At 38.6% G+C, this 23849-nt stretch overlaps 1 protein-coding gene across 46 annotated transcripts in view; it reads right to left on the bottom strand.

Annotated features, from left to right (window-relative positions):
- Positions 1-1030: 1030 nt before the first annotated feature.
- Positions 1031-23849, bottom strand: part of ttn.2 (titin, tandem duplicate 2) — a 171077-nt gene continuing 148258 nt past the window's right edge. For 45 of the 46 annotated variants that reach the window (XM_088605106.1, XM_088605104.1, XM_088605102.1 and 42 more), the window contains 28 exons: positions 23534-23827; positions 23155-23448; positions 21770-22069; positions 19585-21651; positions 19190-19492; positions 18793-19098; positions 18398-18688; positions 17972-18271; positions 17572-17877; positions 17169-17474; positions 16671-16952; positions 15964-16557; positions 15575-15862; positions 15191-15490; positions 14657-14959; positions 14241-14543; positions 13544-14128; positions 13152-13457; positions 12754-13053; positions 12090-12665; positions 11656-11961; positions 10965-11558; positions 5245-10865; positions 4992-5148; positions 4311-4846; positions 4069-4222; positions 2517-2801; positions 1031-2394 (listed from right to left, as the gene is read on the bottom strand). In XM_088605106.1, the coding sequence (XP_088461232.1) occupies positions 2096-2394; positions 2517-2801; positions 4069-4222; positions 4311-4846; positions 4992-5148; positions 5245-10865; positions 10965-11558; positions 11656-11961; positions 12090-12665; positions 12754-13053; positions 13152-13457; positions 13544-14128; positions 14241-14543; positions 14657-14959; positions 15191-15490; positions 15575-15862; positions 15964-16557; positions 16671-16952; positions 17169-17474; positions 17572-17877; positions 17972-18271; positions 18398-18688; positions 18793-19098; positions 19190-19492; positions 19585-21651; positions 21770-22069; positions 23155-23448; positions 23534-23827 (16556 nt within the window). In that variant the 3' untranslated portion in view covers positions 1031-2095. The remainder of the gene's footprint in view (positions 2395-2516; positions 2802-4068; positions 4223-4310; positions 4847-4991; positions 5149-5244; positions 10866-10964; positions 11559-11655; positions 11962-12089; positions 12666-12753; positions 13054-13151; positions 13458-13543; positions 14129-14240; positions 14544-14656; positions 14960-15190; positions 15491-15574; positions 15863-15963; positions 16558-16670; positions 16953-17168; positions 17475-17571; positions 17878-17971; positions 18272-18397; positions 18689-18792; positions 19099-19189; positions 19493-19584; positions 21652-21769; positions 22070-23154; positions 23449-23533; positions 23828-23849) is intronic. The other variant, XM_088605097.1, reaches the window with a different exon arrangement.

Genomic DNA, 23849 nt, shown 5'->3' on the forward strand with positions numbered 1-23849 from the left:
ACTAAATAACAAAATAGCAGCTGTGAAGAAGCAGATATTCAGTATCATTTAAAAGTCTGGAAAACCTATGATAGAAGCTGAAGGAGAGAAAGATATTGCTGATTCTTCTTCATTAACATGCTGAAGAAATAAGTTCTCTGGTAAAATACCAATGGGAAAATTGTTTAAGTGTGATTGCAGTCAAGTTTATCCTTATCAAGCTTATTAGAAAAGATGCACAGTACAACTGGGGATGTTAAATACAATTAAGGTTTAACAGCCTCATGGGAAAATTTTAAAGCAACTTACACATGTACCGCTTGTAGAGAAAGGTATTATACTGAGGCCATCTTAGTGAAGTACCTTCCATAAGGATACAGTGACTCTTGGGATTTGATCTCTTATTCTTCCAATCATAAGTGTTCATAGGTTTTACTGTAATATTACTCTTCAAGACACTTAAGAATGTTCAAACTTTCAACACGTGGTTGACCTCTTGGACTGTTCAAATCAAGCACTTGGATGCTGCTAAGAGAAAGGGACTTGAATCCAGGTCTTGGCAGTCAACAGTTACCACTAAGATAAAGTAGTGATCAATTAATCTGTAGTTAGGAACCATTTAAAGGCTTTCATATGCAAACTAAAAAGAGAACAGCATGAGATATAACTATACTTACATTGTGCTATCAATAATTTGTAAGTCCAAATAAAGTATTCAAATAATTGAAATGTAATTTCATTTTTTTATTGTAATGATTTAAAAAATATATTTTAAATTAATTAATAGTAAATATGGTTCTGTGGTATTTGCTATAAAAAGAGCATAATCATTTAACTTTTATTTCTATAATATTTATAAAAAAATACTTCTGTTGTTATTCTGTATGACTATTATTCTGTATAATTTGGTCTAATTAAAGTTTGTTTTCCTATTAATGAACTATGAATTTTTATCTTAGTAATATACAGGTAATTGCATATTTTATGTGGTTATACATCTCAAAATCTGTAAAATATAAAAGAGAAGTGGCTCAGAAAGAAAAAAAAGACATTTTTGAGGTGCAGAAATCATGCTTTATTTCAAATCAATAATGCTATAAATCTCAAGGAGGTTACAAATTACGTTAATGCTACATAATTAAATTAAATGAAATCATAGTGCAGGGCATATCCTTAATGCAATTGCTTTCTTTTAACACAGCAGGTTTTTTAGCTGTGGTACACTTCTTGGTTGCCCTGAGTACAGACAATGTGAAATTCTAATACTATCACACAAACACAAAAACACTGCACCCTTGTGAACCTCCGAGAGTTGGCACTGCTTCTGCAAGGGAGTACTTGAATTACTTGGTTGAGGGTATGGCCAGGTGATGTTACTTTTATAAAGTCAATCCAAGCAGTTCCATGCCAGAAACAGTGCACATAGTATTAACTTAGTGTACAAAGTGCAGGCCGCTTGCACTTTGCACATTAATTAATGTATAAGTGTCATTAAAATGGTAGTATGACATAGTCAGTATGAATACAAGGCCCTTTGGTGCTATCTACAGGAGGGTAAATGTAAACAGCACTTAAGGTCTTATAGTCATGTTACTCATTTGTAAAATGATTGCACATACAGAAATGCAGTGCACATTTTTCGGGTTCAGTCAGTCTTCAACAGGGAGCCTCTCTACCTGTTGAGGCATTCTTAGACATCAACATTTCGTTGAGGCACAAAGTTTCAGTTCAGGCTTTCCAGGGTATTCGTTTCCTAGGAAACTTTCTCCTGTCAACCAGTTAGTTTCATTTGTTTCAGTTTATAATGTCACAAATAACAAGTTTTATAAATTTTCCATAACCGGTAATCTCGGCTATATACATTATGTACATGTCACAGAAAAAACGGTTAAAAATCTTAAGTCAAATAGTTACCCAATATGGCACATTATGCATTGCCTTTAGACTTTGTCTAGTTTGGCATAAATTAGTGTCAAGTTTGGTACAAAAATAGATTATATTTACAAGAAAAGAAGTGTTAAGTCATCTTCAGTTACAGAATATGCAACTATTCATTTAATAAATAACAAGGAGGGAAAAGGGAAATGGACATCAGTTCAGGTTTGTTTTTTGTATTTTAAATAGAACGAATGCTGATGTTCACAGTTGCAGAGTCAGATCCAAGCTCATTGGATAGCTTCAGGGTGTACTGCCCAGCATCATTTTCCTTCACACTAGTAATGACAAGAGTGGTGAGGTCTTCAGTTGTTTCAATATGGAACCTGCCACTCTCTTCCTCACTAGATAGGGTCTTGCCAGCACGGGACCATTCAATCTGTGGTGCTGGCTCTCCAGAGAAAGCACAGGCTACTGTGAGAACCTTTCCTTTCTCAATGCTGATGTCTTCTGGGAGAGCTTCAATTTTGGGTGGTGCCCCTGTTTATAAAAATGTATTAATAAACAGCTGTAAATAGAAGAGTACAAGTGTGGTGATTACAAATTCTTAAGAACTACTTTGCACATGCAACTCTAATACTACAGGGTATTTGAGCTCTCACCTTTAAAACCATGTTTAATCATTCTGCTAGTAGACCCTTCTATGTGTGACAGACTTGACATTCCCATGACACTGCTGGAACTCATTGCAACAACTGATTCTTTCATGGAAGACATGCTACTGGCAGACATGCTTGCAAATTTAACTTCAGTCATGCTGGAACTGCTGAAGGAGGCTTCCTGCATAGAGGCTGCCTTGTGGACTGACTTGGAAGAGAAACTTTCTTTCATGCTCGCAGCAGCGCTTTTCTCCAAAACTACCTTTTTGACAGGTTCTTCAACCAGGGCTGTGAGAATATAGCAAACAAAGGAACATGACAATCACATCACTTTAGATGGGAAAGCCATCTTAGTCTGTTTACTTAAGAATTTGAGTCACCCTTGTCTTAGGCTGGATGGAGGCACATGTTAATTGCAAAGTAAATGAGGATTTTTTTCTAATTTTCTCTAACATCATTCTACAAAGAAATACAATTGAATAAACAATACCAAATAAGAACTGGTTAACACAGTTCACTGTAAACGTTAAGGTCTATAAATCTGTTTCTTTCTACTGTACTACAGACCTTTAAAACATAAATGTTATCAGTGTACTGTATTGTAAAAAAGCATATAATTGTAAATAATATATACTACATTGTATTTTGGCCAGATTTTGTGTCTATATTCAAGATCCAGTAACACTTTACAAAATGTGTGTGTTTCTAATGTAATTAATGTTAGGTTTATACATTATTTCTGATTGACTCCTTGTGCTCATTTAGTTTTGATTTATTCATGTACTTTACATTATTTTCTTTCTTCATCTGAATTCATCCTGAAAAACAACTTATTGCAAAGTGTTATTCTACCTTAACTTTGAATCATGCGATACATTTATCTACATTATGAGCAAAATATCAAACATTTATGGCCAGTTGTATTAACATTTAGAGGTAAATCAGTAATCATACTAAGACATTTAACTTTAATACTTTTGCACTTACAGTAAATACCATTCCTAATCAGTTCATTGGTAATTAAGTAACAACATATAGCTCCAGTTTTACAAATGTTAGCTGTGAAAAGAGGATTGCAGAGGAAATGCAACTTCAAGGAAATCTCAGAAATCAGGCAGGTAAAAAGTATTTACACACTGCAATTTAATTTTTTTTTAGGGTATTATATGATATGCTTGGTGCTTCATGTAAAACACAAGCATACCACATAAAATTTTACTTTAATTTCAGTGCTTTTGATTCCACACTTCCATTCAATGTGTACAGTATCTTACATAGTTACTGTAAATTGCTTTAATGTAAGTGTGCTTATATTTTATAACCTTTAAGTTCAGAAAAAGATTTCTTAAAATACTTACAAGTTACAAATAAAATTAAATGTTAATACTTTGGCTTCTAATGTTTGTCTGCAAGTACCACCACCACGATTTTATATATACAAGTTTCTTTAAAAAATAAAAGAGACACATTTTTGAAACTTGGAAGTCATAATAAACACAGAAAATTTAAAATGCAAAACATTAAAACTATAATTATAAAAGCATTGACAGCTTACCCAGTACATTTAAGGATGCTGTAGCAGAGCATTGTCCATACATATTTTTAGCTTTTACTGTATATTTTCCACTGTCTGCAACAGATGTATTACGGATTTCCAATGTAAAAACATTTCGAGATCGGCTCAGCTTCATATTGGGCATCAGAGATACCTAAAATAATCATAGCAATTTCAGTTAGTCAGTAAGCTTTAGTTTGTATTCATAACAGCAGTTTAACTTATAATTTCTAACTACTTACCATGAGGTTATCTTTAAGCCATTCAACCTCAGGAGAGGGTTCTCCTGTCACTTCACATGTAAATATCACATTTTGGCCTTCATTGACATTCTGGGACTTAGGTTGCACAATAAAAGAAGGTGCATTAGAACGCTTCTGTTTGACAGTGATATCAAACTGGCATTTCATGAGGCCATGTGCTGTTTTAGCTTCACATGTAAGAATTCCCTCTTCTTTGTAACTGACTTTCTTGATGGTCAATGAGTGGTCATTTCCTGACACACCATATCTGTAATCTTCTGAGTTAGGAATCTCTGTTCCATTTAGGATCCATTTCACATTGGTTGCTCCAGGGATGTTTGCTTTCAGTGTCAGAGACTGACCTTCTGATATGGTCATTTGAGAATGAGATGCTTTTATTTCTGTGTAAGATGATTTTACTTCTTCGTATACAATTTCCTTTTTAACAATTTCTTCTGTAACTTCACTTTTTCCATATGAGGTAGACATTGCCTCTTTTTTACTTGCCACTTTAAGTGCTTCAGATTTTGCAGAAGCTGAAAAACAAATAAAAATCCAAATGAAAGCCATTAATAAGTAATAATGGGTAAATAGTTTAGTTTCTTAAAGAATCTTAAAATGTATTTCGTAGTGCATTTACTTACAACAACATAATAATACAATAATTAAAAAAACACAAACCTTGAATGGTCACTTTACAACTTGTGTATGTAGATCCTGCAGAATTGGTAGCTGTGCATTTGTACACCCCGCTGTCAGAAACCTCTGTTTCATAGATTTCCAGATAAGCAGATCCATATTCTTCAAAGATTTTATACCTTCCACCATGTGAAAGGACCTGGAAAAATAGAGAATTGGATGTTTTGTTTTATTTCTGAATTCATTGATTTCAATGAAGAGCTTGACATATCAGATAAGAATGATTACAACTTACCCTTCCATCTTTGGACCAGTAAAGACTTGGTTTAGGTTCTCCAGTAACTTTTGCTGTCAGTTTCACAATGGTGTCAGAGGACACTGTGATATCTTTGAGACCTGTTGTGAATGAAGGCTTTGATGCCGATGACTTCACTTCTGTTTTCTGAGCCGCTGATTTCTTTTCCACAAATGTTGTCACTTTTGAGTAAATGCTCTTAAAAGCATGGCCAACTAAAGAGAATGATGTTCTAGACACACCTCCTTCTCCAACAATTTCACAGGCATATTGGCCCTGATCTGCCTCTGTGATACCGTGAATACTGAGATTGTAAGTGCCGTCAGCTGAATAATGAAACTTGAGGTGATTGCTCTCATTTAGCTTCTTGTCATCCTTGTACCACACTACTTCTTTGACATTTAACACAGTACTTTCAGTGACACATGACATCTTCACTATATCTTCAGAGGCTTCAACCTTAAGCTGTTGGAGAATCTTAGGAGGAGTGGTAGCTGGTAGCTCTACTCTTTCTGCAGATGGTGTCCTAACTGTTGGTGGGGACTTAACCCTCTGTGGGGATGTTACTGGTTCCGGGGATTTCACTCTTTTGGGAGATTTGAGTGCTTCAGGAGACTTAACACGAAGCTCTGGAGATTTAATACGTGCCTCTGGAGACTTTACACGGGGTTCTGGAGATTTTACTCTAGGTGGTGAAGTAATAGCTTTCTCCTTAGCTGATGTTCGTCGAATGGTTAGAGTAAATTGTGCTTCTTGTTTACCTTCAGAGTTTTCTACCACCACGGTGTAGCTCCCTTCATCAGATGATTCAACTGCTGAAATCTCAAAGGTGGATTTGTACTGTGTTGTTGTCACATGGTGGCGATGGGAGGTGACAATTGTTTTTCCTGCATGCATCCATGTCACACTTGGTGCTGGTTCGCCATCAATATCACATGCAAATCTTGCAGACTCTCCTTCTGAGACTGTAATTGACTGTGGCTTAGTAAGGATTCGAGCTGGAAGAGTGGTTTTTGCCTTCTCATGAGTTATTTTTTCTTCTGCTTTTTTTACTTCTAAAGCTTTAGCTGTCTTTTCTTCTGATACATACTCTTCATAAACCACAGCTTCCTTTGTTTCAGTCAGTTTTGATTTTGTTTCTTTAATTTCCATAGTTGACTCTGCTGCGGATGTTTTCTTGACTGAAGACACATGGTAAACATCAGTCTTAGTCATTTCAGGAACAATAGCTGTAGGTGGCTCCTCATCTTTGCGACGGGAAGAAAATGTGGTGTATTCTCCCCCTGAAACATCCAAGGTTGCATAGTCTGAAGCTTCTCCCTTATAATTTGAGCAGACAACACGATAGGTTCCACTGTCTTCTTTCTGGCAGTTTAAGACCTCGAGCGTCAAGACACCACTCATGTTGATAAAGCGGAATTTGTTGCTTTCTTCAATAGATTGTCCATTATGGTACCATTTTATTTCTGATTCTGGTTTGGCCTGAACGTTAAGTGTAAATCTGGTGTTTTGGCCACATGGTACACGATGAGAACGCATTCTTAGAGTAATGCGTGGGGCATGGTCAAGACTGAAAGGCTGCTGACTAACAACTTCATATTTTCTCTCAGTCTTCAAAGCTGATTTTCTTGACTCATACCTAGAGAATATGTCAAACCTTGCAGACCTCTCAAATCTAGAGGTTGATCTTTCACTTGTTACAGGACTGGGTGAACGCGGACGTGTTCTTTCAGGAGTGGGTGATCTCCTCTCTGGCACTTCCAGGTCAGCTTCTACTGCTGGACGCGGTCGAGGCCTTATCAGTTCAGACACTGGACGCATTAATTCAATGTATGTAGGAGATAATGACCTTCTCCTTCTTAGCAAGCGCGAAACAGAAGGTGATTTAGTACGAACATGTTCAGTCACTGCAACTCCCTCCTCGGTTTCTGCTGAAACTGCTACAGTTTCTCTTTCTCTTCTTGAGACACGTGTTTTTTCTTCAAATTCCATGCGCTTAAGTTCACTTTTGTATGATGCAAGTCTCTGTGTTGTAGCAACAGGACGAAGCAGCTCCTCATCTTCTTTCTCTTCATATACTTGCTGTTTCTGTCTTGGGGGTTTGTAGACAGCCTTTTCATATCGTTGACGGAGGTCAATATAACTTGGGCCAGCTTCATACTTAGAGGGAATATGATATGATCTGTACTTTGAAACATCTTCTTCTTCCTCCTCCTCTTCATATGCTACATGTGCCCGTGGTGAAGGATGGCGAAGTGCTGACAGCTCAAAACGTAGAGGACTACGACTAGGTGGAGAAGCAGAAAAGCCTAGCTCAAGCTCTTCTTCAAGGCGTAGCCTTTCCTCTTCGGTTCTCTTCATAGCTAAATAGTCGTCAACAGGGAGCAGAAGCTCTTCATCTGATAGATCACCAAGAGACCTCCTTCTTGGTCTATAATAAGTTTCATATTCAGGTGATGGTGTGCGCTGTCTAGCTGGTCTTACTGTTTCCAGGTCGTCTTGGGAAACTTTTGGTATGCGCCACTTGGGCTTGTACTGGTCAGTAATTCGTGGAAGTGGCATGACATAGAATTGCTCCCATCTAGAAAGACGAATACGTTTTGGTCGCTTCTGAACAATTTTCTCCATCGGCTCAGGTATTTCGTACTGGTCACGTAGTTTCCTATACCACCTCATTTCAGATAAAGGTACAAAGTGCTTTATCTCTTTATCTTCTTCAAGGGCTGTTGGAGCACGGACACGGGGTTCTGGAATTTCATATGGCATACGCAATCTCTTTTCTTCTTCTCTCTTTTTCTTTTCTTCTTTAGTGATTTCAAACTCACCCTTCACATGCTTGGTGCTTACTGCAGGTTTGTACATAATTGCAGCTTCTCTTAGAGCATCTTGCGCAACAGGTGTTAATGGAACAACATCAGTACCAGCAAGAATCTGAGCCATTCTCAAAGTCTTATCAATTTGTTTCTGAACACGTACTTGTCTCTCCTCTTCACTCTTGTATTCTCGCTTGACATAGGTGATTCGCTCTACCTTTAGATAAGCTTGGCAACTTGTAGATCCAGCTGAGTTTGTAGCGGTGACTCTATAAGTACCAGAATCTTCAGGTAGAGTATCTCTGACATGTAAAACATAGTAGTCTAGACCTTCATGAATAAATTCAACTTGGGGTCCAAATGCCAAAGGCATACCATCCTTCTCCCACTTCAATGTAGGTGCAGGTGTTCCTGACACTCTCACTTCAAAACGAACACTCTGGCCTTCCATACATTCTGCATTTGCAAGCAAGCGTTTAAACATTGGTCTCATTGTGTTATCTGCAGCAGCTGGATGAGGAGTAACAGTAAGTCGAGCCTTGCAGCTATCTTCACCGAATCTATTGCGAGCCACAACAGTGTACTCAGCATCATCTTCTGCTTCAATATTGTGAATCATAAGCTGATACAGACCTTTGTCAGTTGTGAAGGTATATTTCTTCTCATCATCTCCAGGTTTGATTTTCTGGCCAGACTTTAGCCATGTGACACGTGGTTCTGGGTGGACAGTTATGGTTACCCCAAAGCGTACATCTTCACCAATGTAAGCAGTACGGTTGTACAAAGGCAATGTAAATTCAGGTGGTCTCTCAAGCAGTCTAGATGTATCTATCCTGCGCTTCACTTTCTTTATAGTACGTGCTATAAAGAATTCCCTGTATTCTCTGACACCTTGTACAAACAGTTCAACATAGGAGCTATCTTCTCCATATTCATTAACAACTTTGCATCTGTAGGTGCCATCATCAGACCTGTTTATATCCTTAACATAAATGGTAGCTACTCCATCTTGGTAACAAATTTCATACTTGTCATTGCTCTCCAGTTGTCGTACTCCATAGTACCAGGTTACTTCTGTGGAGCTATCATAATTTTCAATCTTGCAGACAAATTTGGCATGCCCACGTTCTTCTCCAACAGCATGCATAATTTGACCAGCAACTGGACCAATTTCAATGGGTGCAACCTTTACTTTGCCCACAGTGACACCTCTCTGACTTCTGATTGCTCCACCAGAGGAAACACGGGCTGAGGAAACCACAACATTCCATTCCTTTCTTACTAAGCTCTGATAGTATCTCCTGTGTCGCAAGGTTTTGATGGCTTTGGTACTTAGTTTTTCTGCTTTCTGTTTTAACCAAGGATGCTCCAATGCTTCAGCCGCAGTCATACGATGTTTGCGATCTTTGGTCAACAGACGATCAATGAAATCCATTGCTTCAAGGCTAACATCCTTGAAGGCTTCATCGTCAAAGCTGTATTCAGCATTTGAAATGTTTTCTATCATTTGTTGGTTAGTTTCAGCTGTGAAGGGATTGAGTCCAGTTAGAAGCACATAAACCAGAACACCCACTGACCACATATCAGTAGTTGTGCTGACCATATCATGAAGATGGACTTCAGGAGCACAATATTCAGGTGCAGTGAACTGAATTCTCAGATTGTCTCCAGGTTTCAATTGTCTGGCCTGGCCCATCTCAATGATTTTGATAGAACTGCTCCTTCTTGTCACATAAACAATGTTCTCGGGTTTGATGTCAAAGTGACCATAGCTTTGACTGTGCAAGAACTCAAGAGCTTCACACACCTGTCTGATGTATCTCACAATTTCTCTTTCAGTTAGTTCAAAATTAGCTGCACTGAGGCGCTCAAATATATCAACTCCTGAGATGAACTCAAAGATCATGACTAGTTCTTCAAGACTTTCAAATGATTCATGGAGATATAGGAAGTTCTTATGACGAGCAATATTGAAGGTGGCAATTTCCTTCTTCACCAGTGCTTGATCTGCACCTTTCACTTTGACAAACTTGGCCATGTAGGTCTTCTTTGAGCTGATTTCAACAGAACGATGAACTATGCCAAACTGACCACGTCCTAGCTCTTCAGCAATCATATATTTGTTATGTAGTTCTTTTGTGGATGAATGTGGTGCTTTGCCCTTTCCAATTTCTCTGGTTTCATCAACTTCTTCATCATAATTCAACATCCTTGTCTTGTCTTCTTTTGTAACTATAGGATCAGTTGGTTCAGATGGCTGGCTTTGACCAAATTTGTTTTCAGCAATTACACGGAACTGATAACTTGTTTTGCCAAAAAGGTTGATGACAGTATAATGTGCATCACGAGCCTGGGCAACTCGGATCCATCTTTCTGCTGTGGTGGCACACTTCTCAATAATGTAGTTAGTGACTTTGCTGCCTCCATCGTTGGCTGGGGCACACCAAGTGAGATTTACAGAATCCCTTGATATATCGCTAGCTTTGAGACCTCTTGGTGGATCAGGTACATCTGCAACATCAAGTTCAACTGTCTGCTGATCAATGCCAAACCTGTTTTTGGCACAAACTATATAGAAACCAGCATCCTTCCTGTCAACTCCATTGGGGAATACAAGTGAAGTAAAGGATCTCGTAACGATGACTTGGTAGTGTCCATTGTTATCAATTAGATCTTGCCCCTTCTGCCATGTTATTACTGGATCAGGCTTGCCACTGAAAGGAATCTTAATGCTGACCACTTCACCACGAAGGGCATGGACTGCTCCCATGCCTTCCAGATGTTTGGGCAGGTGAATCTTGGCAGGAACTAGAAAAAGGAGAATTGCACACATGTATATTAATACATCATCATTAATGTTTGGAAAATTAAGAGAGGTAAAAATGTACTTGATTGTTATGTACTTACCTTCAACATCCAGAGAGACAGTTGTTGAAATGGATCCTCCCTGGTTTGTAGCTCTGACCTGGTATACTGTGGAGTCTTCTTCATTAACAGAAGTGATAACAAGTTGGTAGTAACCACCTTTGAATTCTTGTATTTTGATCTTTTCACCATCAGGCAAAATTTCCTTTCCACGCTTGAACCATTTCACCACAGGCTTGGGGTGTCCAGTGACCTTGCATACAAAAGTAGCATTGCTCTTGTATTTGACACTGAGGTTTCTCAACTCTTCCTTGAATGCAGGTGCTTTTATAGGTACATCTGATTTTGGAATAATGGACTCTGATATCTCACTCCATTCACTCTCACCTCCCAGATTTTCACATTTTACTCGGAATTCATATTCAGAGCCTTCAATGAGACCTTTGACAGAATAGACTGTTTCATGGATTTCCTCAGATGTCACTGTAATCCATTTGTTCTGTTTCTTTTCCCGTTTCTCAAGGTAATAATTTCTGATCTTTGCACCTCCATCACTTGCAGGGGGCTTCCAAGACACAACACATGAATCTTTTGTTACTCCAGTTACAACAGGTTGGAGTGGTGGTCCAGGTTTCTCTGCAAAATGTAAGTGGGAATAAATGTCACTCTTATGAAGTGTAAACATGTAATTATATCAATACATAAATATAATTTTTCTTTGCAAAAAACTTACCAAATGGACTCTTAATGACGACAACAGAAGAAATCTCCAGTGGTTCACTTGTGCCGTATTGGTTCTGAGCTGAAACTCGGAAGTAATAGCCAGCACTTTCAGTAAGGTTTACAATTCTACAGGAAGTTCCAGAAATTGAAGAAGATACCAGGTGCCATTGTTCACCTTCCTTTGCTTCACGTTTCTCAACAATATAATTTGTAATCAATGCTCCACCATCATCTGCTGGAGGTTTCCAGCTAATTACCACAGAGTTCTTTAACAGGGCATCAACAACCACTGGTCCTTCAGGTATAGCTGGTTTATCTATTTAGAAACAATAAAAAATGAATTATATACAAATTTTAAACACAGAAAAAATCAATTTGTTTTCTATAACAGATATTTTCCATAGTTATATGATTAACACAGTCAAAGTCTTTAAGAAGATTTACCTTGTATTTCAACATTGAGAACAGTGCTAACTGTTCCAAGGGTGTTGCTGATTTGGACTTTGTATTTTCCAGCATTCGTCTTCCGCTGCACATTCCTAATCACTAGATGAGTGTAGTGCTCAGTGTTTTCAATAATCACATTCTCAGATGGCTGCAAAGGCTTCTTTGCATAGAACCATAAGATCTGAGGTACTGGACGTCCAATGTACACAACATGTAGACGAAGGCTTGTTCCATATCCTGCATAGTATTTCTCTTTCAATGGGAATCCAGGATGGAACTGAGGGGCAGCCTGTAGGAAGAGTTTTCCGCTGGTCTCAATTTCTCCAGCATCATTGATTGCTCTGCAAGTATATAAGCCTTCATCTTCTTGTTCATCTGTTACCACAGTTAGTGAATGGTTGCGGCCATCAGAGCTCATTTTGTATTTACGACTTTGTATTAGCTCCTTGCCATATCTGTACCACTTAATTTCAGGAAGAGGTCTACCAATAATCTGGCATTTCAGAGTAGCTGGTTCTCCAAGTTTAGTGGTAACATCCTCAATTTCCTTCCTGAGAGATGGTGCTTCTCCAGCTGTTAAAAAAATAAGCCAGATGTATGAGTTCATTCAGGACGTCATATTGCTTGCCACCTTAATATAAATATTTTATGTTATACATACCAGTCAATTTAGTTTTAATTGTCATAGCTGTTCTGCGAGGTCTGCTGATTCCAGTTTCATTCTCAGCAAGTATTCTGAATTCATACTCTGTGGCCTCAAGGAGACCACCCATGGTAAACTGCCTGTCTTTCACACGTTCTTTATTGCATTTCTTCCATGCACTGTCACCAGACTGGCGATATTCAACCCAGTATCCTAGAATCTCTTTGCCTCCATCACATTCAGGACGTTCCCAATGTATGGTTATACTATCCTTGGTGACAGAAATTACATCAATCTCGCCTGGCTGGCTTGGTTTATCTAAAGAAAAAAGAGAGACATTATAGTTATTGCTGAAACAAGTGCCAAATTTCTAATTACAGGATGGATATTGTGTTAAACAATCACATTTTACTCACCAAATGGATCTTTGCATATAACCGGATCAGATGAAGGGCCTGGCTCACTTAGACCAATATCATTTTGGGCTATGACACGGAACTGATATTCTGCATCAGGCACAAGTCCAGTTAGAGTATACATGGTAGTAGTGATGTGTGTTTTATTATGACGGACCCATTTATCAGTGGATGTCTCTTTACGATCAATGTAATAACCAGTTACACGAGAGCCACCGTCATCCTTAGGTCTGGACCATGATAGACTGACAGTGCTCTTTGTAACATCCAGTATCTCTGGTGGATTGCTGGATGGCTCTGGAGGGCCTGTGGATGGAAGAAAAATGAATTCAGCCATGGACTTTAAATATGGTTCAGTAAAATCAAATATGACATACAAAGAAAATACTTACAGAGAGGTGTTTTTGGTATGACAGCTTCTTCTGATTTTAAGGACCTGCTAGTGCCAAACTGGTTTTCTGCTGTCACCTTGAAGTGGTACTCAACATTTTCTTTCAGGCCCTTGACGACCAGAGATGTCTCTTTAACTCTAGCATCCACAGTATACCAGGCAGCCTTGGGAACTTCTCTTCTCTCAACAATGTAACCAAGAATATCCGAGCCACCATCATCAGCAGGTGCTCTCCAACTCACTCTTACAGAGCGAGCCTGGATGTCATCAAACTCAAGTGGACCTTCTGGTGGATCTGGACGTCCAATTACTTTAACCTTGATATACACTGCCTTTTTCCCACACTTATTCTCCAGCACAAGATCATAAGTGCCAGAGTCATCTCTGTCAGCTTCCTTAATTACAAGCTCAGTGTGTGTTTCAGAGGTGGCAATCATGGCTCTGTGAGAAATATCCCGACCTTCCTTTGTCCATTTGCAGATTGGTATAGGTTTGCCTTTGATAGGCACAGACAGCCTGATGACTCCACCTTGTCTAACAACAAGGCCTTCCTGGTATTTTGGATCCAGCTCATAATCAGGATATGCTGAAAGAAATTAAGCAGAATTCCAGTCAATAATACATTTTAAGGAATATGAACTGTATATGGATAACATGAATAAAGAATCTTTGTTTTACAATTATATAATGTGCCTTACCCAGCATTTCTGTAACTTTTACTGTTCCTGGGACCTCAGCAGGCTCACCAGGTCCTCCAGCATTACATGCTAAGATGTGGAACCTATATTCAGCTCCCTGTGGCATATGGGTCAGAGTATATTCACAGATCTTTGTCGGGGTTGTGTTGCATTTTGTCCATTCATATTGATCAACCTTCTGCATTTCAATAAGATATCCAGTAACCTTTGAGCCTCCTTCTTCATCAGGTGGACTCCAGGCAAGAGAAACTGATGTCCTTGTTGTATCAGTAACCCTTGGGTTCTGTGGCTTTCCTGGTGGGTCTATTTGAAATATTAAAAAAAATAAAAAAGTATGGTTCAATTCTCATGATGTGCAAATGGCTATTTATTATACATTTAATCCGTAGTTTATTTGAAAAAGAAAAAATACATACCAATAGGATCCATAGCTACTGCAGGTTTAGAAGGACGACTGGGTTTACCAATGCCTCTTGAATTGATGGCTGTAACTCTGTGCTCATACTCCAAGCCTTCAATCAAACCAGTGGATCTGTATCGTGTCATTGTCACAGGATTCTTATTAGCACGGACCCATCTATCAGATCGAACCTCTTTACGTTCAATGATATATCCTGTCACCTGAGAGCCTCCATCTTCATCTGGTGGGTGCCAGGTAATTGTCATTCCATCACGGGAAATATCAAATATGTCTGGTGTGCCAGGAGGCCCTGGAATGGCTATTAAAAGAAAACACAACTTTATATTTGCTTTTCTACAAGAAATTTAAAAATAGATTTGGACCGAAGTAAGAATTATTATTAATAATAACAATCACTCAACCATGTAAGTGAATTGAGAACATTCATTCAAAATGATGAATTAGTTTAGATGCTCATGCTGTAACAGCAAAGTAAATAAAAAAAACAAAGAAAAAGCACAACACATACAATCATACAAAAAAAACTTACTCTTAGCACTCTTGCACTCTACAATTTCAGACTGCAAGAAAGAACCAATTCCAAAGCGGTTTGTAGCAGCAACACGGAATACATATTCTGTTCCTTCAGTCAGTCTGGTGAACTTGAACATAGGTCTTGTGACAGATTCAGATACAGGAAGCCATCCTGGACGATGGGCATCGCGCTGTTCAACAACATAACCACTGATTGTTGCACCTCCATCTTTCTCAGGTGGATCCCAGCTAATAGAGACAGATGTTGCATCCACTTCATCTATCCTTATAGGTCCTGTAGGCTCCCCTGGTTTATCTATTTTTAGACAAAAAGCAATAAATTAAGCATTTAGAAGCTCTTAGTAAAGATGCAGTAAGTACTTCTTTTCTAGATTCTTACCAAGAATTATCACTTTGATGGTTTCCATGGTACATCCTGTGACATTCTTCACTTCAAGCATATAGTCTCCAGTGTCATCAATTGTGGTTTCACGCACAGTCAGTTTGGTGTATTTTCCAGTTGTTTCAATCTTGACCCGATCAATTTCTTTGATCTTAGAGCCACCAAAGTACCATGTGCAAACAGGAGGAGGTCGTCCAATTATTGGGATGTGTAGTTCAATGGGTCGGCCCGCTGGTACATTAACAGTCTTTTGAGGAATGCCAGCCAGATCAATTTTAGGCATTACTAGAAACAGAAAGCAAGAAATAGGATCAGAAATAAATTCTTTAGATACATTAAATTTGAAATAACATGCAGTCAACATACAGCTATAGTATTTTAAATACCTCTTTGTTCTTGTACAGTAACAGGTGTGACAATCTCTCTTGGCTCACTAGCACCCTTTGTGTTTGTTGCTCTGACTCTAAACAGGTATTGCTCATTTTCATTCAGGGAAACGATGGTGTGTTCAAGGACTGTTGGTTTAACATTGGCAACCTTCATCCATCTGTCTGTGCCAGGCTTGCAAGCTTCAATGAGATAGCCGGTAAGTCTGCTGCCACCATCATGAAGTGGTTTCTCCCAAGCCAAGATCACTGTAGTCTTGGTTACATCCACAACATTCAGAGTTTGTGGAACCATAGGAACATCAGATACCAGAACAGCATCACTAGTTTCGCGTGGTTCACCTATACCATAGATATTTTCTGGCAAAACTCTGAAGTAATACAGCATTCCTTCTGCCAGGCCAGTAATTCTATAAAAGGTCTTGCTGCATTTAACTGTTACTGTCTTGTAGGCTCTCATAGATGCTTCACGTCGCTCGATGATATAGTTATTCACAGGAGCTCCACCATCAACACTTGGAACATCCCATGTGATTATCGCTGATTCTTTAGTAATTTCTTTAACTCTGACAGCTGCAGGAGGTCCAGGGGTATCTAAAAAATGAAACCATTGTTTTAAGTGCATATCAGCAAAAAACAATGAATTGGTTTAAAAAAATATAATACAGTATATAAACTCAAGTGATAAAGATTATATCAAAGCTTACCATATATCTTGACAAGAATTGTGGCTGCTTTCTTGCCAGATTGGTTCTCGGCCTCAACTGTATATTTACCAGCATCATAGCGGTTTACTTTGTCAATTGTGAGAATTGTGTAACTGTCAGTTGTGTCAATAAATCCTCGACTTGTGAGATCCACACCAGGTTTACTCCAGTTGATAATTGGAGTAGGCCTTCCAGACACAGAGATCATGAGGCGCAGAGAATTTCCAGCTCTCAAAGTAACAGTCTTTTTCAGATCATCTGCAATCTCCAAATCTGGTGGTTCTGAGTAACAAATACAGTAAAAGTTCAAGTATGCATCTGCATCAGCATGCATAGACTGCAAAGGAACAGGTAAAGGTTTATCTCATGCTGAAAGGAAAAGGTAAGAGACACAGAGAGAGAAACGTGTCTCTTTTTTGCTTTCAGCATGGAATAAAAGGATAATAAAAGTCCAAAAGTGACATAATCTAACCAAATTAATGTAGCTCAACCACTTACCAATTCTTTCAATTGGCTCAATTTCAGCACATGCCTCACTGAATTCACCAGTTCCATTCACATTAACTGCTGCCACTCTGAAGCAGTACTTCTTACTGCTCACAAGAGTGGTCGCAGTGTATTCTGCATTCCTCAAGGTTGAAGTGGTATGAGGCCTGTACCACTGATCTGTTCCTTCTTCTTTCATTTCAAGAATATATCCAATCACATCAGCACCACCATCATACATAGGTCTTGTCCATGCAAGGCTAATGCTATGTTTTGTAGTATCTACAACACGTGGGATTGAGGGTGCAGCTGGAGTATCTGAAACAAATCAAATCAGAAAGTAATTAATATTTTGTTTTCTTTCATGTTTCAGTTGAGCAGATAGATTTTGAGTAATGCTGAAAGTGTGACTTACATGTTGGTTCTCTGCAGCATGCATATAAGGATGCTTCACTTGGTTCACTGTTACCTGCTGCATTAACAGCAGTTACACGGAACTGGTAGTCACTACCTTCCAATAGACCAGTAATTTTTAGTCTTGTGTCATAGACAGTATATTCTTTGTTGACTCTGGTCCACCTTACACTCTTCTTTTCACGCTTATCAACAAGATAGTTGCTAATTTCACTGCCACCATCTGTTTCTGGCTTCAGCCACTCAATAATGACATGTTCTTTTCCAACACCAGTTATTTCTGGTGCTCCAGGTGAAGATGGTATTGCTGTGAAAACAAAAGACAATTTAATTTCATACTTCATTATAAAAAATTCATATTAACTAACATGGACTATTTCAGGAACAAATATAGAACTTACTGAATGCGTTTCTGGCAATAATCGGTTCAGATTCCAGTGGCACACCAGGCCCATACTTGTTTACACCTCTGACACGGAAGATGTATTCATTGTTCTTTATCAGTCTTGTAACAACACATGACAGGGTCTTGCACTCTGCTTCTGCTATTACCCAGTTAAGTCTGCTAGTTTCACGTCTCTCAACAATATAATGAGTAACTGCAGCTCCACCATCCTCGGATGGTATTTTCCAGGACAATGTGCATTTTTCTTCCGTCACTCTACTTATGGTAATCTTATCATCACAAGGTCCAGGTGTATCTAATTAAATGAGAAAAAAAAGGTTCAGGTGTTATTTTTCCAGAAAAAGAATCAAGCCACATTTCATTTAGAAACCATAAGGATAAGAACTGACAAGTAATTCACCATATTTATTTCTATACTTACCTAGAACTTTGACATTGACAGAAGCAGTCTTTACTCCACTGGCATTCTTTACTGTTAGTATGTATCTTCCACTGTCATTTCTATCACAGAATTTGATTATTGCCATAGCACGTTTGTTGGTGTATTGCAAGGAGATCTTTTCACAAAGCTCAAGCTCTTTCTCGCCTTTGGACCAGAAGACTTTGGGATCAGGTTTGCCTCCAACAGAAGCATCTAGAACAAGATCTGATCCAGCTCTGATGGTGATGATCTCTCCTATAAGTTTGCTGTCAAGCTCTGCTTTAGGAGGTGCTAAAAGGTTGAAAATGACATCATTAAAACAATACATTATAAACTAAGTGAGAACAAATGTTTGCACTTAAATATCATACAAATAATATATAAAAATATCTTACTGTATTCATCTTTGCATGTGATAGCTCCTGTTGATTCGGAAGGTGCACTGTGTACTCCAGATGCATTCTTTGCAATAACACGGAATTCATACACTTCTCCCTCACCCAATGCTGTTACAGTGAAGTTTGTTTCTGTAACTGTTGTGTAGTTACACTTTAGCCAGCGTCCATCTCCAGTTTCACTGTATGGCTTGCGTTCCACAATGTATCCCACAATCTTGCTTCCACCGTCACTGAATGGCACAGACCATTTCAGTGATACTGTGGACCTTGTCACATCTGTAACCTCTGGTTTGCCTGGTGGATCTAAATGTGAAAAATGAGAGAATGTTTACTTATTGCCAAAGATAGGCTGTGTTTTCAAAGGAAATTGGTTTTCAACTAATGTAATACTTACCAACTGGATTCTGAGCTATCATTGGTCTTGAAGCTTCACTAGCTTTGCTCAGCCCAGCAGCGTTCATTGCATATACCCTGAATTGGTACTCCAAGCCTTCTACAAGAGTCGATACTTTATAGTGACATTCAAAGCATGGAATCTTGTTCTCCTTCACCCAAAGAATGGTGTTGCGTTCCTTCTTTTCTATCCAATATCCTGTAACCTTGCTGCCACCATCATGATATGGTTCCTCCCAGCGAATGGACATAGCACTTGCCGAGACAAAGAATACTTCAGGTCTTGTTGGTGAACTTGGTGGAACTTTGGGGAAACAAAAATCAGAGTTATATACAAATACTTTTTCATAAATTCATTTATCCTAAAATAATATAACAAATTAAAATTATACCCACCAAATGGATGTTCAGCGACAATAGGAGGAGATTCAATAGGCTTGCTTACTCCAAATCTGTTTTCAGCACAGACACGGAATGTGTATTCCATGTACTTGGTGAGATGCGTGACTTTGATCTGTGTTCGCTTAACACTGGAGTTTACAAGCTGCCAAGTTGTTGATCCAGACTCACGCTTCTCCACAATATAGTTAGTTATTTCAGTTCCACCATCATCTTCTGGTTCTTTCCAAGTCAATACACAGGATTCTGAAGAGATTGATGAAACTTCAACAGGACCAGTGGCTTGACCTGGTCTGCCAATAACATTAACAGTAACAGTGAAGGTTCTCACTCCTGCAACATTTTCAAGGATGAGATAATATTTGCCAGAGTCGAATCTCATGGTGTCTTTTACAGTCAAGGTGGTTCTGTCTTTTGTGGTCTTGATGTTGACTTTGTCTGTTTCTTTTAGTCTCATTTCTTCAAGTTTCCAGGTTACCTTAGGAACTGGACGTCCACTAATAGGAATATCAATTGTGAATGTACTTCCAGCTTTGCAAGTAATAAGCTGGTTTGTAATTCCACTAAGATCTGCAGTAGGTTCAATTTGTGGCTCCTTAATAATTACAGATGAGAAAGATTCTCTTGGTTCACTGAAGCCAGCATCATTTTTAGCTTTGACACGGAATTCATATTCTGTGTTCTCTATCAAGCCTTCAATCACTATATTCAGAGCTTTAGTGTGGCCACCAATGACCCAGTGATCTGATCCCTTTTGTTTAGTTTCAACAACATAGCCTGTGATGCGACTTCCACCATCATGTTCAGGTTTCAACCAGGCCAAAGTGGCAGAAGATTTTGTTGTATCAATAATATCCAGTCTCTTAGGAGGAGCGGGTTCTTCAGTTGCAACAATTGGATCTGGCATTTCATATGGTTCACCTGGGCCATATTGGTTCTCTGCAGTAACCCGGAAGAAATATGCCACACCTTCTGCAAGGTCAGAAACTCTGAGGATTTGACGTGTGCATTTCCCACTGACTTCTTGCCAACTACGACGGCTAGCCTCCCGTTTTTCAACAATATAATGATTGATACGAGCACCTCCATCATTAGCTGGGGCATCCCACATCAAAGTCAAAGATCCTCTTGTCACATCCTTAAAGGTAATTGGACCTGGTGGTCCTGGGGTATCTTGTACCTTCACTGTGAAAGTAATAGATTTGCTTCCACTGTTGTTCTCTAAAGTGAGGGTGTATTTTCCAGCATCATACCTATTGCAGTCTTCAATTGTAAGTGTACTGTGGGTGTCTGTTGTGTGAACATCTGCCCTGACACCAAGTTCTCCATCTCCCTTGGTCCAGGTAGCCACAGGAACAGGTTTTCCTTTGAAAGTGATACGAAGAAGAATGGTACTGCCTGATTTCACAATGTGAGTCTGTTTGAAACTGGCATCAATGTCAATCTCTGGTGATGTCAGCCTGTCTACAGTCTGAACAGGATTAGGAATTTCACAGTACTCTCCTTTTCCAACACCATTAAGTGCACACACACGGAATTTATATTCTTCACCAGGTTCTAATTCCGTTGCAGTATATTTAGTGTTGATACAAGTTTCAAGATTGACTTTATGCCATTCTTCAAGGCTGGCTTTGCACATTTCAATGACATATCCAATTATTTCCATTCCACCATCAAAGACAGGTGTGGTCCATTCCAAGCTGACTGATGTCTTTGTAGTGTCAGTTACCTTTACCACAGTTGGAGCACTTGGTGCACTGGTTGGTTCTCTACATTTGATGAGTCTTGATGTTGAACTACATGGTCCAATTCCAGCATCATTTTCAGCCATGACATGGAACTCATATTCATTTCCTTCAGTCAGCCCAGTTACTCTGTATCTGGCTTCAGTTATTGGCCTCTTAGAAGATACTTTCACCCATCGTATGCTCTTCTTTTCACGTCTTTCAAGAATGTAATGCTTAATTTCATTTCCACCATCACTTCTTGGTCTTGTCCAAGAAAGTGTAATGCTGTCTCCAGTGACATGGGTTGCATCAGGAGTGCCAGGAGCCTCTGGTACAGCTGCAAAAAAGTAGCAATATTAAAAAAACATATATATATATAGAAATATGTTTTGTTATTAATTGATACATGTAATTCAGTTTTCAAGCAAATAACTAAACATGAAAAAAAAACTTACTGAATTGGATTTGTGCAACTATAGATTCTGATTCCAGTGGTCTGCCAACACCAAACTTATTCACTGCACAGACACGGAACTGGTATTCATTGCCCTTAATCAGCTTTGTGGCAGTAAATGAGCACGCTTCACACTTGTCATTAACAAGTGCCCAAGAGATTCTGGATGTTTCCCGTTTTTCAATCACATAGTGGCTGATTGCAGCACAGCCATCATTGTCAGGAGGATTCCAGTACAGAGTGGCCTTTTCTCCAGTAATGTTAGTGAAATGCAAGGGTCCAGCAGGTGGTCCAGGTGTATCTAAAAAAAACATAATCAGATGATCATGAAAATCAACGTAATTTGAAATATTTATATTTTTACTTGTTTATTATACTATATGTACTATGATGTGTAAAAGGCTGATACATATTGCACTGTTCATTGTTATTTGGGAATTCTCCACTATCTAGTATATGCTCTAGATGAATTCTTTAGTTGCAGCATAACTGATTTCAGTATTCAAATGTGCTTCATGCTCTTATAAATTTGAATGGGTTTTCTAATTGAAAGCCAATATTAATTAGTTTTTACCCAATTGCATTTCAACTGAAGGAAAAATGAGTGTCTAACATTGTACTAATTTAGAGTGTTTAAGTCAGAAGTAAAGGGGCCTATCTGTAGCCAGCTAAGGAGGGACTTAAAGTTCTTTATGTTCATGCTGCTGTAAATAACACACTTTAGCTAAGCACCTTTGAAACCAAAGCCTGATTGCAGAAAACAAATCTCAAGAGGCAAGCAGAACAGGTCCTGGCATCAATTAGCACCAAGGAGTATAAACTGCTCAGTTTGTAGAAACCACAAAAAACGATTCCTAACAACCAGAAGTTACATACACTTTTATCCTTCTTAATAGAGAAACATAATTCTATGGTAACCATCTACTGAAATTTTAGATAGATTTTGTAGTACCAATAATTATTCTTGATACATTATATGATTTGTGGTAAAAAAAGTAGCCATTTATCTTTATCGCTGAGTACAAAAGAAAAAATTATGCTCAAGATGTGGAGCTCTTGACAATGGGTCAATTAGAAATTAGAATTTGACTGGAAAATATGATGGATTTGCAATTACACTTAATATTGGCTGCTCATGTGTAGTTTATCTTATGGTTTTGAAGATCGTGATTAATGTGAATTAAAGCCTGTTAATTTTTTTACATACATTTTCCACATCCAAAGTTGTTATAATAGTAGTTATAATAATAGAAAGCACTTGTATAGTCATTAAATACATTTTTTATGCTTATTTTATGTATATATTACAACCACTGTCCCTAAAGTGTCTACAGATTTGTACAGCAGTGTATGTTAATACAAATACAAAAATACACAAATACACACCTTGTACTCTGACGTTAATATCTGCTTTCTTGGTTCCAGAAGAATTCTTGGCTTCAACACTATATATACCCCGGTGATTACGATCAGCATCTCTGATAAAGAGGCTGCTTGATCCAATGACTGTTTTAATGTCAATATCAACCATTGTCTTCTTATCAATTTCTTTTCCATCCTTGAACCAAGTTACTTGAGGAACTGGTCGACCCTTGATAAGGACTTTAAGCCTAATACTCTCTCCTGCTTTGACTGTGAGACCTTCAAAGTGTTCTGCACCAAATTCAATCGATGGAGGAACTATAAAGGAGAGAAAAACATTTTATTCAAGTTTGACTGTAGATTATTCTGAGCATTCACTAAGACAAACTTGTCAAATACTTACTGCTTTCATCTCTTGTCATGATGTATCCAGAGGACTGTGAAGGTGGACTAACTGTGCCAACTGCATTTCTGGCAATCACTCTAAATTCAAAGCGGTCACCAGATGCAAGACCAGACACAGTGTACTGGCATTCAGTAATATCGGTGAAGTTGCATCTCAACCAGCGTCCTTTTCCTTGACGTTTTTCCACGCTGTAGGCAACAATTTTGCTGCCTCCATCACGCAAAGGAGGTTCCCATTTAAGTGTGACAGAGTCCCTTGTTACATCAATGTAGTCAGGTGTACCAGGAGGATCTAAAATAAGTAACAATATTTT

The sequence above is a fragment of the Lepisosteus platostomus genome, chromosome 14 (assembly GCF_059453375.1).
Source record: "Lepisosteus platostomus isolate fLepPlt1 chromosome 14, fLepPlt1.hap1, whole genome shotgun sequence".
Lineage (NCBI taxonomy): Eukaryota > Metazoa > Chordata > Actinopteri > Semionotiformes > Lepisosteidae > Lepisosteus > Lepisosteus platostomus.